Source organism: Nannospalax galili, unplaced genomic scaffold (assembly GCF_000622305.1).
Source record: "Nannospalax galili isolate Female #2095 unplaced genomic scaffold, S.galili_v1.0 scaffold960, whole genome shotgun sequence".
NCBI lineage: Eukaryota > Metazoa > Chordata > Mammalia > Rodentia > Spalacidae > Nannospalax > Nannospalax galili.
Genome location: NW_008348313.1, coordinates 2,039,308 through 2,054,652, shown reverse-complemented (window position 1 = coordinate 2,054,652; position 15,345 = coordinate 2,039,308). Strand labels below are relative to the sequence as shown.

Sequence of the window (15,345 nt, the reverse complement as noted above, 5' to 3'; positions counted from 1 at the left end):
GCCTGAACAATGGGGGGCTGCTACATGCAAATAATAGGACTGCAGTAAGTGACAGCATGGGACTTGGGCACGTAGGCACAGTAGGGCTGCCAGGAATGGTTGCGGGTGTTGACTGCATACACTTAGTAAAACTTTCTGTGGACTTGTTTGCACACAGTAGGGCTGCCATGGACAGCAGTGGAGGCCCTTAGCTTCATGCACATAGGTCTGCGTTGGATGTCAATATGGTCCTGGCATGTACACAATAGGGCCACTAACAGTGGCCCCGTGGGTCCCTGTCTCCCAGACATTCATGGACTGGTGGCCTGGGTGACAAAGGGGTGACGAGACACAAGGGGACGGTCTGTTACTCACATAGGACATGGTGCTGACGGAGGCCTGAGGAAGTCACAGGACACGGGACATGGACCAGGACACAGCACATGGAACATGGACAGACACTCAGGTGAACTGGCAGCCCCAGGGCAGAGTTGGGGCAGAGGGCTCAGGTAACCTCAGGGATCACACGCTTGAAGCCCACTGCACCCCTCCCTGGGTGCCCCACCACCCGAGGGCTTGCCTCAGTGGCTTCGAGTTGGCACTGTCAGTACCCCCTCCCCACAGTGCTAAGTGGCCTCACCAGAGCAAAAAGCAGAGCTCAGAACCTGGGCACAAATCCACAGCCTTTCAAACCCAGACACATGTTACCTAAAACCAAGCCTCAGAAAACCAAGTGCCTAGTATGTGCCTGGCACTACTGCAGAGCCAGCAAGGCCAAGAGCCAGTCTTGCATCTCCATCCCGCCTGCTCTGAGCTCCATGGTGGACACACAGTAGGTGCTCAGGTAGCACAGGCAAACAGAAGGCCTTGTATCAACTATGGATAGGGAGTACAGCCCAAGATGGGGACGCTTGCCGCTGGTGTAGCCCAAGGCCGGGTAGCTTACCGGCACACCGGGCTCCTTTCTGCCTTTGGGAGACGATGCCACGTGGGCCAAGTACTGGATGACCTTCTTGGTATTCTCTGTCTTCCCAGCTCCAGACTCCCCACTGTCGGGGGGAAAGGGGGAAGTGGGGTGGGCAGGAAGACCAGGCAGCCCCTGCCCTGTCCACTCACCCGAGCCACAGCCGGTGGGTCCCTGACCAGTCACAGACCACAGCCGGTGGGACCCTGACCAGTCACAGACCACACCCAGTGGGACCCTGTCCATTCACACAGACCACACCCAGTGGGACCCTGACCAGTCACACAGACCACAGCCAGTGGGACCCTGACCAGTCACACAGACCACACCCAGTGGGACCCTGACCAGTCATAGACCACAGCCAGTGGGACCCTGACCAGTCACACAGACCACAGCCAGTGGGACGCTGACCAGTCACAGACCACAGCCAGTGGGACCCTGACCAGTCACAGACCATACCCAGTGGGACCCTGACCAGTCACAGACCATAGCCAGTGGGACCCTGACCAGTCACACAGACCACAGCCAGTGGGACCCTGACCAGTCACACAGACCACACCCAGTGGGACCCTGTCCATTCACACAGACCATACCCAGTGGGACCCTGACCAGTCACAGACCATAGCCAGTGGGACCCTGACCAGTCACACAGACCACAGCCAGTGGGACCCTGACCAGTCACAGACCACAGCCAGTGGGACCCAGACCAGTCACAGACCACAGCCAGTGGGACCCTGACCAGTCACAGACCACAGCCAGTGGGCCCCGACCAGTCACAGACCACACCCAGTGGGACCCTGACCAGTCATAGACCACAGCCAGTGGGACCCTGACCAGTCACACAGACCATACCCAGTGGGACGCTGACCAGTCACACAGACCACAACTAGGGGGACCCTCTGCCTCTGAAGCCCTTTGGATGACTCACGTGCAGAGAATGGACTGATCCTCTCGATCTGCAGGGTACAGAAGGGAGATGACATGTCACCTAAAGCTTCTCTTGTCCCCGACCCCTTCCACTTCACAAAATCATTGGGGAGCCATAAGGAAATGATTAGGTTTTGATGTAGGACCCTCCTGGATTCAAACACTCCACCATGACTAAACCTCTTGCTTGCGCTGCGACCCTGAAAAAGCAGCTGTCCCTCTCCGAGCCTTTATTTCCTCATCTGTAAGATGGAGACCACAAAACCCAACTAAACAGACTGCAATTTACCTGCCAACCCCAATTTGAGTTCCTACTGTGTGCCATGTCACAACATAGCAGGGTATTAGAGACTCAAAGTTTGGAGAGCCAGGTCCTGGATCTTTGGGTTTAGCCTAGATAAAACATGCCTACTCCGACAGCCAACCTGGGTCTATATCACCATCTTACCATAAACACTGACCACCTACTAAGTGCCAGGCCCTGTTATGAACACAGAAAGGAACATAGAATCACAGAACCATGACAGAAAATCTGGGGTCACAGGAAGTGACTGGGGCTGGGGTGGCCAGCAAGGCGTCATGGAAAACGTGCCATTTCAGGCAAAAGCTCAGAGTAAGAGGCCTTTGGGAAGTCTTTTTTTTTTTTTTAAAGTTATATTGGTACTTTATGGGTATGTGTATTTGCCTGCATGTATGCAAGTCCACCACTAGTGTGCTGTACCCACAGAGGCCAGGAGAAGGCATCAGATCCCCTGGAACTAGAGTTTTAGATGGTTGTTAACCTCCATGTGGATGCTGGGATCCACCCCCCCTGCAGAACTACCCGTACACTCACCCTGGAGCATGCTGCGGTATGCGCCCTCCGTCACTGCATACACGTGGGGTGGCACCTCGTGCCGCTTCTTGCCCCGGTACATCTCTACAATGGCCTCCGTGTAGATGGGCAGCTGCTTGTATGGATTGATGACCACGCAGAAAAGGCCAGAGTAGGTCTAGGGTAGACAAGAGGAAAGAGCACGTCGGTGCCTGCCTTTCAGCAGAGAGCACAGCGGGGCTGTGGTGGACAGTGAGGTGGCCTTTGTGCTCCCAGATGGAATCTGTGCAAGGCTCCACGTCAACAGAGGTTTGAAATTTGTGGATTTTGTCTTTTACTTATAGATTTGTGTGTGTATGAATGTTTTGTCTGCATATATGCAAGTGTACCATGTGCAGGCAGTGCCCACGGAAGCCAGAAGAGGGCATCGGATCTGTTGGAACTGGAGTTATGGATGGTTGTTAGCCACCATGTGGGTGCTGGGACTGAACCTGGGTTCACTGCAAGAGCAGCCAGTGCTCTTAACCACTGTATTTTGAGCCTGAGTCTCACTCAGTAGCCCAGGCTGGAACTTACAGCAATCCTCCTGCCTCAGCCTCCCCAGCTTCTAGGATTACAAGCATGAGCCACCAGGCCTATTATAATATTTCTAACACTTTTAGGTTAACAATAGATATGAATCTTTTCAGTGTGTGCAGAGGGGCTGTGTGGGTGATGGTTCATCACAGAGAATGTGGCATGGCAGCTGGCATTGGGTCATAGGCCTGTGCTGCCCTGACAGACACATGGGAGGGTCACATGAATCATCTGTTATATAAATGCATGCACGCCTGTCATCCCAGCACTGAGAAGGCTGAGGCAGGGGGATTGCCATGAGCTCTAGGCCAGGCTGGGCTAGAGAATGAGACCCTGTCTCACAAAAACAAAGGGCTGGGGATGTGGCTTAGTGGGTAGAGTCCTTGCCTAGCATGCACAAAGCCAGGGATAAACTCCAGCACAGCATAAACTAAGTATGGTGGAACACGCCTGTCATCCCAGCCTTTCAGGAGGTGGAGGCAGGAGGGTTGGGAGTTCAAGATCACCCTCAGCTACATATGGAGTTTGAGACAGGTCTGGGCTACATGGGACCCTCTCTCAAACATCAAAGAAGCTGGGCATAGTGAATCACACTTTTAATCCCAAGGTAGGTGGATCTCTGTGAATTCCAGGCCAACCTGGTCTACACAGCAAGTTCCTGACCAACCAGAGCTACTTATGAGACCCTATCTCAAAAAACCCAAAACAAACAAAGAAACAAAATCCAAAAGACAAAACCAAAGAAATAAACAATCAAAACATGGGGGACGGTGGGGGTGGGGGGACTCAGGTGTGGTGGCGCAGCCCTATAATCTGTGCACTCTGGAGGCTGGGGCAGGAGGATTGCTGTGAGTTTTGGGCCACCCTGAGTTGCAGAGTGAGATTCACTAAGCAGCGGTGACCAGACAGCTAAAGAATTAGTCCCTTAGCTAAGGTAACAAAACAGCTAGCTAGCCAAACTAGCGGAAAACAGTCAGCTGAAGAAGCCAGGCGCAGCTGAGTAGTTAGGACAGTCAACAGTTTGCTGGCAAGCTAGTGGGTCTCTGCTCTTCCCACCTGGCTCCCTTAGGGTGTGGCCACCAGGCCGCCAGGCTCCCAGGTGTCACCTCCTCATGGAGGATGGAGGGGGTGGGGCAGCAGGCTACAAGCCGGGCAACCGGTTGGCCTGGTGTCTGTCTCCCCAGCCTGCCAGTCTGTTCCCGCTGGGCTCCCTAAGCTCTCAGGGTGAGGCAGCCAGACCACATTCCCTGGGAGGGTATCTCATGGCCACTGGCGCCAGCCCCCACACCCACTGGCCCAGGAGCCCACTCCCCAAGCCACCCCCATGCCAGACCCTCAGGCAAGACACACCCTGCTCCCAGGTGACACCCAGGATGGAAACCTGAGCTGGCCAAATAGGCCACGGGGAGAAGGGAAGAGGCCCCAGTGCCTAGAGAGGGGTGCCTGGAAGGGATGCCCAGCCCCAGGGGCCCCAGGGACAGGCTTGCCCCTTCCATAAGTGGAGGACTTTCCCTGTCTGGCTTCCTCTGGGAGAAAGAGACAGCCTGCCTCATTACAAAGGCCAGGGATTAAGTTGAGAATGAAAGTTAACCAGCAGGCCAATGGGGCCCCACCTTGCTCTCCAAACAAGAGGCTGGGAAGACGCTCACATTACAGGCCCACCTGGGAGCCAAAGCCGGCTGGGCTTGAATGCCACGCTGTCCTGTCCTACGTCGGAGGAGGCCAGAGGCCAGGTTCCCAGCTGTGTGCCGCTTCTTAGGAAGACCTGGCCCGCTTAGAGGCTCAGTGACCGCCAGGTCTGGTGGCACAGGCCAGGCATCCTAGCTACTGAGGAAACGGAGGCAGGAGGATCACAAGGCTATAGTAGATCCTTAGAGAGATCCTGTCTCAAAATAAAAAGCAATGAGAGCTGGGGGTGTGGCTCAGCGGTAGAGCCCCTGCCTAGGATCCCCCCGTGAGGGGCTGGGGTGTGGCTCAGTGGTAGAGCCCCTGCCTAGAGTCCCCCAGTGAGGGGCTGGGGTGTGCTCAGTGGTAGAGTTACTCTGGGTTTGATTTCCAGTGCTATAGGGGGAAAAAAAACCCTCAGATCCCAGTCCTGGATAATGGGGCTTTCAGCCTCTGTTACTTGGCAGGGCTCTAACAGCAAAACTCTCCTGTGTCCCACATAGCAGAGAGCTCCTTATACAATCATTGACCCTCCCGTGTCCCCCACCTCTACAGTCCCAGTGAAGGACCAATTCCCTTAAGAACTCCAGGCCAAGTAAGTTCTCAGTGGTGGGAATCAGGCTCTGGGACTTCACCTTATAGTACTCTCCTTACAGTTAGTCAACAAACATACAATAAGCATGGGACGCCAGACAGGGATAGAAGTCTCAATCACATTGCCACCACTTTCTGGCTGGGTGAGCCCAGCAAGCAGTGCTTCCACTACTGTCTCCATCACATGGGGATAAGAACAGTGTTTACCACCAGGGGAGGCTGGGATCCAGGCACAAGATCATGTGGCTGGCTGGACACCTAGCAGAGACCCCCAAAGTACTGTGTGTGATTGGTCTGGCAGACGTCATCAGCTTGTGTTGGGCCAGGCTGGGGGAAAAGAGGAGCCAACCCCTACGTCATGGCCTGATGTGCATGACTGATAGGCATGGGGAGGGTAACAAGGTCCCCCCAGGGAAAAGCTCAGACCTGTACCCAGCTGAGGAGCTGTGTCCACAGCATGCTAATGAGGGGCACCCATGGGCACTCAACATTCCCGAAAGTCTGGTGACATCAATAGCCCCTGTCGGGAAGCCAGCCCATCGCTCAACAACTGCTCTCAGAACAGGGCCTGGCACACCGTAAGTGCTTCATAAATATTTACCACCCCACCCCCCATTTTTTAACATCATTGCTGCTGACATTCTTTGTGGAACTCTCTAATCCTGTTTGCACTCTCTTTAACAGCTTTAATCACGCCTTGGCTGCCCAAGACACACCCTAGAAGCTAATTAAGACAAAACACACAAAAAAGCTATGCCCATTTCACCCCCACTTCACCCCAGAGTCCATGCTGGTGCTGTGAGGCAGGGCACAGTCATTCTAGAGAATTCCCTGGGTGACTCTACCATGTGGTATCCCACCTGTGTGCTGTGCAGACATCACAAATGGAAAAGGGGCTGGAGTGATGGCTCAGGGGTTAAGAGCACTGGCTGTTGCTGCAGAGGACCCAGGTTCAATTCCCAGTACCCACATGGCGGCTGACAACTGTCCCTAACTCCAGTTCTGGGGGACTCTGACTCCCTCTTCTGACCTCCGTGGGCATTGCATGACACAGGTGCACTTACATGCAGGCAAATACACTCACACACATAAAAATAAAATAGAAATAAACAGGATGTGGTGGCATTCTAGGGAGACCCTGTCTCAAAAAGACATGTGTATATATATTTATATTTATATATGTATAAATAATTAAAAACAAAAACAAAAATGGAGGAAAAAAGCTGGCAGCCCACCTTAATCAACCTCAGATTCATCAATGTCACCTCATTGTTTTTGTTTTGAGACAGGGTCTTACACTGTAGCCCAATTGGTCTCAAAGTCAAAATCCTCCTGCTGGGGTACAGAAGATGGCTCAGCAGGTAAAGGCACTTGCCTCCAAGCCTGATGACTGGAGTTCAATCCCCAGGACCCATGTGGTGGAGGGAGACCACTCCTGCAAATTGTCTTCTGACCAATGCACACATACACATGCCCTGGCACATGACTCCCCCAACAAATACATGTCATAAACTTTTCTTTTAATGAAAGCTCCTCCTGCCTCCTTCATGATTGGCTAAATGTCAGTTTCTATTGTTATTGACTTACTCTGGGCCTCAATTGCCTCTTAGTAAAATGGGGTTAACAATGCCACTGCCGGCCTAAAGGAATTAAACAAATTAACAGGGACAGTGCATCCTCAGTGCACATCAATTCTCAGTCAGTATTACTAGTCAAAAATAAAATGAGGTGTCCACCACACAGGACACCCAGCCAGGTAGGAGCTGGCTCTGCTCTTCCAACAATACATAGGGACAGGCCTGTCACCCCTGCCACATGGATGCTGAGACAGCAAGAGCCCAAGTCAAAGGCCAGCCTTGGATATGAGAGGAAAACCCTGACTCAAAGTAAGAAATAAAAAGTGGTCTTGGGCCATGGATCGAATCAGGGGTAGGGTGTCTGTCTAGATGCCCCTAGTGAGGGGCTGGAGTGTGGCTCAGTAGTAGAGCCCCTGCCTAGAATTCCCCAGTGAGGAACTGGGGTGTGGCTCAGTGGTGGAGCCCCTGCCTAGAATCCCCCAGTGAGGGACTGGGGTGTGGCTCAGAGGTAGAGTCCCTGCCTAGTGTCCCATTTCATAACAGGCAAAGCATTATGAAACGGCACTATTAGAGGGGCAGTCAAGGAACCAGGGGTGAATACTCTAGACAGTTCCCTGTTCATTCAGGTCAGGTTGGTGACACCCAGCCAACCCCCATGCATACCACTCACATAGATGAGCCCCGAGTAGTAACGCTCCCGCAGGTTGTGCAGGACAGAGGCCTCGTTGAGACAGGTAAGTTCCGCCATGTCCTCCGCCTTGCTGAACTTGGGTGGGTTCATACGCTGGATCTGGTCCCTGGGCAGCCGCAGCCGCCGCCCACTCTCCGCCAGCTCCACCTCAGCCTCTTCCTCCCCTTCATCACGCAGGGCTGCAGCCTCGAACCCGTGTAGCTCTGAAGGCACCCACACCAGGCGCCGCGCTGTCCACTCCACCTGAGGCCCTCCAGGGCCACCCATGCTTGGTGTGTGGGGTGTGAACAGGTACGGCTGGGCTGCTTCGGGCACTGGGCCTGGCTTGGGGGCTACCTTCCGCCCAGGCATGGACAGGGTCATGGCAGCCATGGTCTGTGGGAAGAGTGGACATATGAGTTGGAGCTGTCCGCCATAGCCACCTGCCTGCCTTCCGTCTCTGACTTTTCTAGTACTGGGGCTTGAACCCAGGGCCTCAGACATCCTAGGCAAGCAGTCTAGCGCTGAGCCACACCTCCAGTCCCTCACTGGGGGATTCTAGGCAGGAGCTCTACCACTGAACTACACCACCAACTTTCTTTTTACTTTTTATTTTCAGACAGGGTCTCACTAAGTTGACCAGCCTGGCCTTAAACCCACTCTGCAGCCCAGAGTGGCCTTGAACTTGGGATCCTCCTGCTTCAGTCTACAGTAGCTGGGATAGCAGGTTCATGCCACCTGTTGGCTTTTAAAGGTTTATTTATTTGGGGGCTGGAGAGATGGATCAGTGTGGTTAGGAGCACTGGCTGTTCTTACAGAGGACCCATGCTCAATTCCCAGTACCCACGTGGAGGTGCACAAATCATCTGTAAGTCTGAGGGCACCAGGCACTCACATTGTGCACATACATATACATAAGCAAACACTCATATGCATAAAATAAATAAATTTTTAAAAAGATTTTTTTATGTGTTTATGTGTGTGTTTACATGAGTTTATATGTACCATGTGTGCACGTACCTTGAAGCCCCTGGAACTGGAGTTACAGGTGGTTGTGAGTCACCTGATGTGGGTGCTGGGAACTGAACCTAGGTCCTCTGCAAGAACAGCCAGTGCTCTTAACCACTGAACATGTGTGTCACTTTTTTAAAAAATATTTTATTATTTTTATTTTATGTGTATGAGTGTATTGCCTGCATGTGTGTAAGTTTGCCCATGTCATGAAATATCCATGGACGTCAGAAGAGGGCATCAGATCCCCTGGAACTGGAGTTATGGATGGTTGTTAGCTACCATGTGGATGCTGGGAATCGAACCCAGATCCTCTGCAAAAGTAGCCAGTGCTCTTAACTGCTGAGCCATTTCTCCAGCCCCATGTGTCACTTTTAAATAATGGCTTGAGGTGAAATGTTGGAAGCTTTTGGAATATTAGGAAGAAAGGCATTCCAAAGGGTCTGTGCAAAGGTCCCTCCGTCTACAGCCCTGGGAAGAGGCTGGAGGTGTGCAAAGTGGGTGAGAGGTTAGGTACAAAGAAGTTATGATTTGCTTAAGGCTCTGAGATGGGAGCCCAGAGAGGACATGGGTCTGACTTCTGTCAGCAAGGTCTCTGGCCACCCCTGGTCCCGCCAGCCCCAGGCCTGCGGGACAGTCCTGAGGCCCTCCTCCTCTGGTTTCATCCATTCACTTTATTCAGTCTACGTTTCAGAGGCCTTTCAAATCTCTGACTCGGGAACTTGTCAATGAGTCAGCTGGGACCCTGGCCTTGAGGAGGTCTAGAGGCACCAGCCCGGCCTCGGACTCTCTAAGGAGAACTGGGAGCTTCCAGCAGGCAGGCAAGGTGTCTCGGGGTGTCTGGTCCCCTCCCTGCCTTCCAGGGCTGTAGACTAGAGAACACAGCAATTTCAAAACTGTCCAATGTGTGAGGAAACACGTCCCTCACCAGTCACTCCTGCTGGAGGTGGCTTCACTGTCCGGCTCCCTCCTGTGTGTGCCTCATCCCTACCATCCCCCAGCCAAAGAACTCTGGAGTATCCCTGTACCCATCTCCCCACACTATCACCTCTCCACACCAGGCCACCCTCACCTCCTATACACACCTGGGGAGATCTACCCAAATAGTACCCAGCTTGCCCAAGCCCCTCTATACACATCTGGTCCCCACAAGCTTGCCCCAGGAGCCTCTCCCACTAGCAAATAAATAGCCTCTGCCTTAGGGCCTCTCCTCACACCCACCAGCACGGATATCTGGATTCCGGCCACTCCAGCCCCACCTCCTCCAGTGCTGTGGGGAGTGAAGCTCTGGCCCCTCTATGTAGAGCAAGCAGTGTAGGGCACTGTCCACCCTGAACCCCAAAAGGCCAAGGATCACCTGAGGCTCCAGTGTGGCAGATAGACCCAGAGCCAAGCTCCATCCCAGGGACTTTACCCGGCCCCACCCACCTGCCTTCCTCTCCAGCCCTGTGGCCTTTGACCAGGAAGGTTTCAGGAGGATTTGTAATGGCCCTGCCCCAGATTCCCCTGAAGCTAGGGGAGCCCCCAGCCTGGCTACCTTGGACACAGCATCTTACTGCAGCCTGGTTAGAGGTCAAGGTGTGGGGTTCAGGGAACTGACCCCTAGAAGGTGGGCCTCAGGCCTGGCCACAAATGTCTGCACCTCAGCCACACCCCCTCCCTCAGGCAGCAGGAATGCGGTGCCAGGGCTCATTAGTGTCACCCAGGCAGGGGAGAGCCACCTGCCCAGAGAGGGGCAGTTAGAGCTGTAGAGACTGAGCAGTCATGGCCCTGCCTGGGCAGGGCTGGGGTGGGCCAGCTGCTGACCTCAGCCTATGGGTGGGAGCCAGTCCTCCCTCAGACCCAGGGGTCCAGACCCCAGCCTCATCCTTCAGACCCAGAACAGAGGTCCAGACCCCAGCCTCCTCCATCAGACCCAGGGGTGCAGATACCAATCCTCTTCCCTCAGACCCAGGGGTCTAGACCTTACCCTCCTCCCTCAGACCCAGGGATCTAGACCCCAGCCTCCTCCCTAGGACTCAGGGATCTAGACCCCAGCCTCCTCCCTAGGACCCAGGGGTCCAGACTCCAGTCCTCCTCCCTCAGACCTAGGATCCTGACCCCAACCTTCTTCTTCAGACCCAGGGATCCTCCTCAGCCCTCCTCCCTCAGACCCAGGGGTCTACACTCCAGCCTCCTCTCTTAAACCCACAGATCCTTACCAGTCCTCCCCCCTCAGAACCAGGGATCCAGACCCTAGCCTCCTCCCTTGGACCCAGGATCCTGACTCCAATCTCCTCTCTCAGACCCAGGGGTCCTCCCCAGCCCTCCTCCCTCTGACTTGGGGTATCTGGCCGGCCCCTCTCCGGGACCCTGTATCCTAATCTCCCGTCCCCCTCTCTCCCGGAACCCCTCGGCTACCTGGGTTCCAGGCGGTGGAGATGGGGAGGCCGCGGAGTCCGATCCTCCTGGAAAACTCAGGTGAGGCCGGCTCCGCGGTCCAGAGAGGGGCGGGGCCTCGCGCGTCAGGGGGCGCGGCCGGGCTCTGACGTCACCTGGCACCTGCCGGGCTGGGTGAGGGGCGGGGCCCGGCGCGGCTGCCAGCCGAGACTCAGCCAGTTGCCGGGTAGACGGGGCGGCGGGCAAAGGTGAAGGCCTGGCAGGGAGCAGCGGGCTGCGCATGTTCAGGGTTCGAATCCCGCCCAAGCCCTCTGACCTCCGCTTTCCTCGCTAGGGATTGCAGCTCACAAAATTAATAAAATGATATACAGAAGGAGGACCCGGGCCATGGCTTTATCATCCCTGGAAATGGGGCAATGTCCAAATGGCGTGGTGGCCCGGGGCGCGCTTCGGCCTCCTTGGGAGTGATCAGGAGACGCAAGGTGGAGTACCTATCACCAGCTGGGTGCTGTTCTTAGAACAGCTATTAGAGTTCAAACTTACACAGCAGCTTTTCCTTTCTTTTTTGTTTTTCTGATACAAGGTATCAAGTAGCCCAGGCGGTCCTGGAATTCACTATGTAGCCAAAGCTGGCCTTCAAATCCTGGGATGACAGGTGTGTGCCACCAAGCCTGAGTATCGCTATGCTATTTGCAAGGCCACATAGCCAGGCACAGGACTGGTCTTCACGTTGTGTTCTCCACTGGGGTCCCTGCAGTCCCCACCTTGGCCCCAGTGTCCACCGACCCCACCCTCTGGGAAGGGGACTCACTTAACCCACCTTGAATTTATGTGCCCACAAGAGGAAAGGATCTTGGTTAAAAATGAAAGGACTCAAGTGCACCACAGGTCTGCAAATATGGCACTCTAGCTAGGCTTTGGCACAGGCCTGTCACCTCAGCACTTGGAAGGCTCAGTCAGGAAGTTAGGGAGTTCCAGGCCAGTCTGGACTCCAGAGGTAGTTCCAGGGCAGTCTGGGCTACACAGTGAGAACCTGTCTCAAAAGAACAAAATCAAAACCTGGCGTGATGGCGCTCGCCTTTAATCCCAGCACTTGGGAGACAGAGGCAGGTGGATCTTTGTGAGTTCAAGGCCAGCCTGGGCTACATAGCGAGCTACAAGCCAGTTGGGGCTACAGGGAGTCCCTATCTTAAAAAGACACCCCTTCAAAAAGAACAAAGTCAAACCAAACTCAAACAAGCGCCCACCCAACGTGTCCCTCCGCCCCCAACGTGTCCCTCTGCCTCTACCTGCCATGGACCTGGCAGCTTTACCCCGACAACAAGACACAGTCATCCTGGGGGATGTGAGAGTGGAGGCCATGACTCAGATGCCCCATCACAGCACGTTCCCGACCTCAGCCTCAGTTTCCCCTTATGCAGAGCAGAGCCTGTGGTACCACCAGCAAGGCCCCCAGCTAGCTTGGGCTGGGTGACTGCGACTTCCCTTCTCTCCCTGGCCACTGTCCCCATGGCATGGTGCGTGGCACCCCACTTGGGCGCCCCGTCCTGGCCACTCTCCACTGGTACCCCACTTGGGCACCCCGTCCTGGGCACTCTCCACTGTCACCCCCACTTGGGCGCCCTGTCCTGCCCACTATCCACTGTCACCCCACTTAGGTGCCCTGTCCCAGCCCCTTCCAGAGCTCAGATCGCAGTCCCAGGACGGCCCTCGGGGCCGCGGACACTCACCAGCTTGTCCAGGGCTATCCAGAGGCCTCGGCCTGGGGAGAAAGAGGGGCGGGGCCTGTCCAGGAGCGCCCCGCCCACAAGAGCGCAGCGCGGACCAATCATCGCCCTCTGTGGCATGCCCCGGCCTCGCCCCTGAGGCGCAGCGCTGACCAGTGGAGAGGGGAGGTTGGTGCGCCGGACCAATCAGAAGTTAGCGAAGCGTGCCAGGCGTGGGAAAAGAACCTGGCCCGGGACGCGCGGCCTGGGGCGGGGCCTGAACCTGATGGGCAGCGGGAGGCACCAATGGGGAGGCGTAGGGAGAGGCCCGGCACCGCAGGTCGGAGGGGACCGGGTGAATGGGCCGCTTTGTAGACCCGCATGAATGCAGCCTTTGTGCGCGCCCGCGTGGGGGGCAGCGGGAGGCCTGGGTCCCCCGGGAACCTGCGCAGGGCGCACCCCAGGGAGAATTCGTCTTTGTGGACCGCAGACGGTGCATCCAGCCCTATCCAGGTGGGTGGCGATAGCAACCGAAAGAAGGATCATTTATGGAGGGCCTGGTGTATACAAAGCGCGGCTCTCAGCTTGACCAGGGTCTGCAGAATTGTTGGTACTTAATTCCGGCTGGGGCTGGGGCTCCGTCAGGAGAGGCTTGCCTAGCATACGCAAAGCCCTAGGTTCCAACCCCAGCGCCCTGTAAACTGCCTGTTGTGGCGCACGTCTGTCATCCCAGCCCTCGGGAAATGGAGGCTGGAGGATCAGGGATTCAAGGTCACCCTCAGCTATATAGAGAATTCTTGTCTAGCCTGGGCTACATGACCCTGTCTCAAAAAAACAAAAAAAACCCAACCACATTTTAGGGTTCACACCTGTCATCCCAGCATTTGGGAAACTGAGGCACGAGGATTGCTGTTTGAGGCCAGCCTATGCTAGGGCTACGCAGTGCGATGGGTCAATTTAGTGTGATGCTGTCTGAAAATACAGAAAGAAAGCCCGAGGACACAGCTCAGACCACTTCCCTAGCATGCATGAGGCCCAGAGTTCAAAGTGCAGTACTGCAAAAATAAAAATGAATAAAGTCTACCTGGCTGCCCGTGATGTCATCAGTGCCACTCACCGTCTCTACCTTTCTAGAACCTGGAGGTTCTGCTCAGCCTAGAGGGAAACTGAGCTACTGGTCAGTCCTAATATCACACTCATTTTACAGCTGCAGACACTGAGTCACAAGTTTGTTTTCACTGTACAACCAGAGAACAGTTAAGGCCCAGAGAATCAAGTCCAAAAGGAGCATCCCCCTGCCTTGGAAACCTCCAGCCATCCTCCATCCTTGAGGTAAAACCCCAACTGTCTCCTTGGAGGCCTAGATCTCCCTACTATCCTCAGGATGGCCACCGTCACATTGTGAGCTCTTGACTATGAGGTCTGCTCCCTCTGGGAGTCCAGGTGCCGAGGTGGTTGGGATATACCAATGTGTGTGTCCAGGGAGGAGGAAGTTTTAACAAGGAAGCTTCCTGAGTTCCCAGGGCCACCACACAGTTCTTGGCATGACCCGGGTCTGCAGAGTTTTAGCTGGCAGGAGCTAAGATGATATACCAAAGATGTGGCTTGGCTGGTGGAGCCCTTGTCCACGAAGCCCTGCCTTCCATCCCCAGCACTGGGGTGTGGTAGTGCAGGAGGTGGGGCTAGGAGAGTTCAGGGTTACCCTTGCTTGTGAATCCAGTTCAAGGCCAGACTGGGCTATGTGAGACCCTGTCTCAGAAAAATAAAAAAAAGAAAATTTGGAACTGAGAAATCAATGCTGCACAGAGATGTCATCTCACAGAATGGCCACTACCAAGAAAACAAACACTGAGCCAGAGGGATTGCTCAGCAGGTGAAGGTGCTTGTCCCCAAGGCTGACAACCTGAGTTCAAGACCTGGAACCCAGAAGGCAGAAGCTGTCCTCTGACTTCCACATTGCTCTGAGGCATGCGTGCACCCACCTGACCCCTCTAAATAAATAATAAATATAATTTCCAAATTAAGAAAAACAACAGATACTGGCAATGAGGTGAGGAAGGAGAAGCCACTGCTGGACTCAAAAGTCTAAAAACAGGCTGAGGGGCTGGAGAGATGCTCAGCAGTCAAGAGCACTGGCTGCTCTTGCAGAGGACCTGGGTTTGATTCCCAGCACCCACATGGCGACTATGAATTGTCCTTAACTCCAGTTCCAGGAGACTCTGAAGCCCTCTTCTGACCTCCGCAGCATTGCACGACACGGGTGCACTCACATACATGCAGACAATACACTCATATACATAAAATAAAAACAATAAAAAAAAAAACGGGCTGAAGAGCTGGCTCAGCAGTTAACACTGGCTGCTCTTGCAGAGGAGCGGGGTTCATTTCCCAGCACCCACATGGCAGTTAACAGACATCTGTAACTCCAGTTCCAGGGGATCCAAGGCCCTCTTCTGATCTCTGTGTGCATTACACACATGTAA

The 15,345-nt window shown here is 54.6% G+C and overlaps 1 protein-coding gene across 4 annotated transcripts in view; it reads right to left on the bottom strand.

Annotated features, from left to right (window-relative positions):
• Positions 1–12,923, bottom strand: part of Myh14 (myosin heavy chain 14) — a 70,395-nt gene extending 57,472 nt beyond the window's left edge. For 2 of the 4 annotated variants that reach the window (XM_029569296.1, XM_029569297.1), the window contains exons 1-6: positions 11,178–11,247; positions 7,767–8,162; positions 2,706–2,862; positions 1,872–1,899; positions 926–1,028; positions 355–378 (exon numbers count right to left, since the gene is read on the bottom strand). In XM_029569296.1, coding sequence (XP_029425156.1) covers positions 355–378; positions 926–1,028; positions 1,872–1,899; positions 2,706–2,862; positions 7,767–8,159 — 705 coding nt within the window. In that variant the 5' untranslated portion in view covers positions 8,160–8,162; positions 11,178–11,247. Of the gene's footprint in view, positions 1–354; positions 379–925; positions 1,029–1,871; positions 1,900–2,705; positions 2,863–7,766; positions 8,163–11,177; positions 11,248–12,886 lie in introns of those variants that run through there. The other 2 variants (XM_008845131.3, XM_029569298.1) reach the window with 2 other exon arrangements.
• Positions 12,924–15,345: the final 2,422 nt, after the last annotated feature.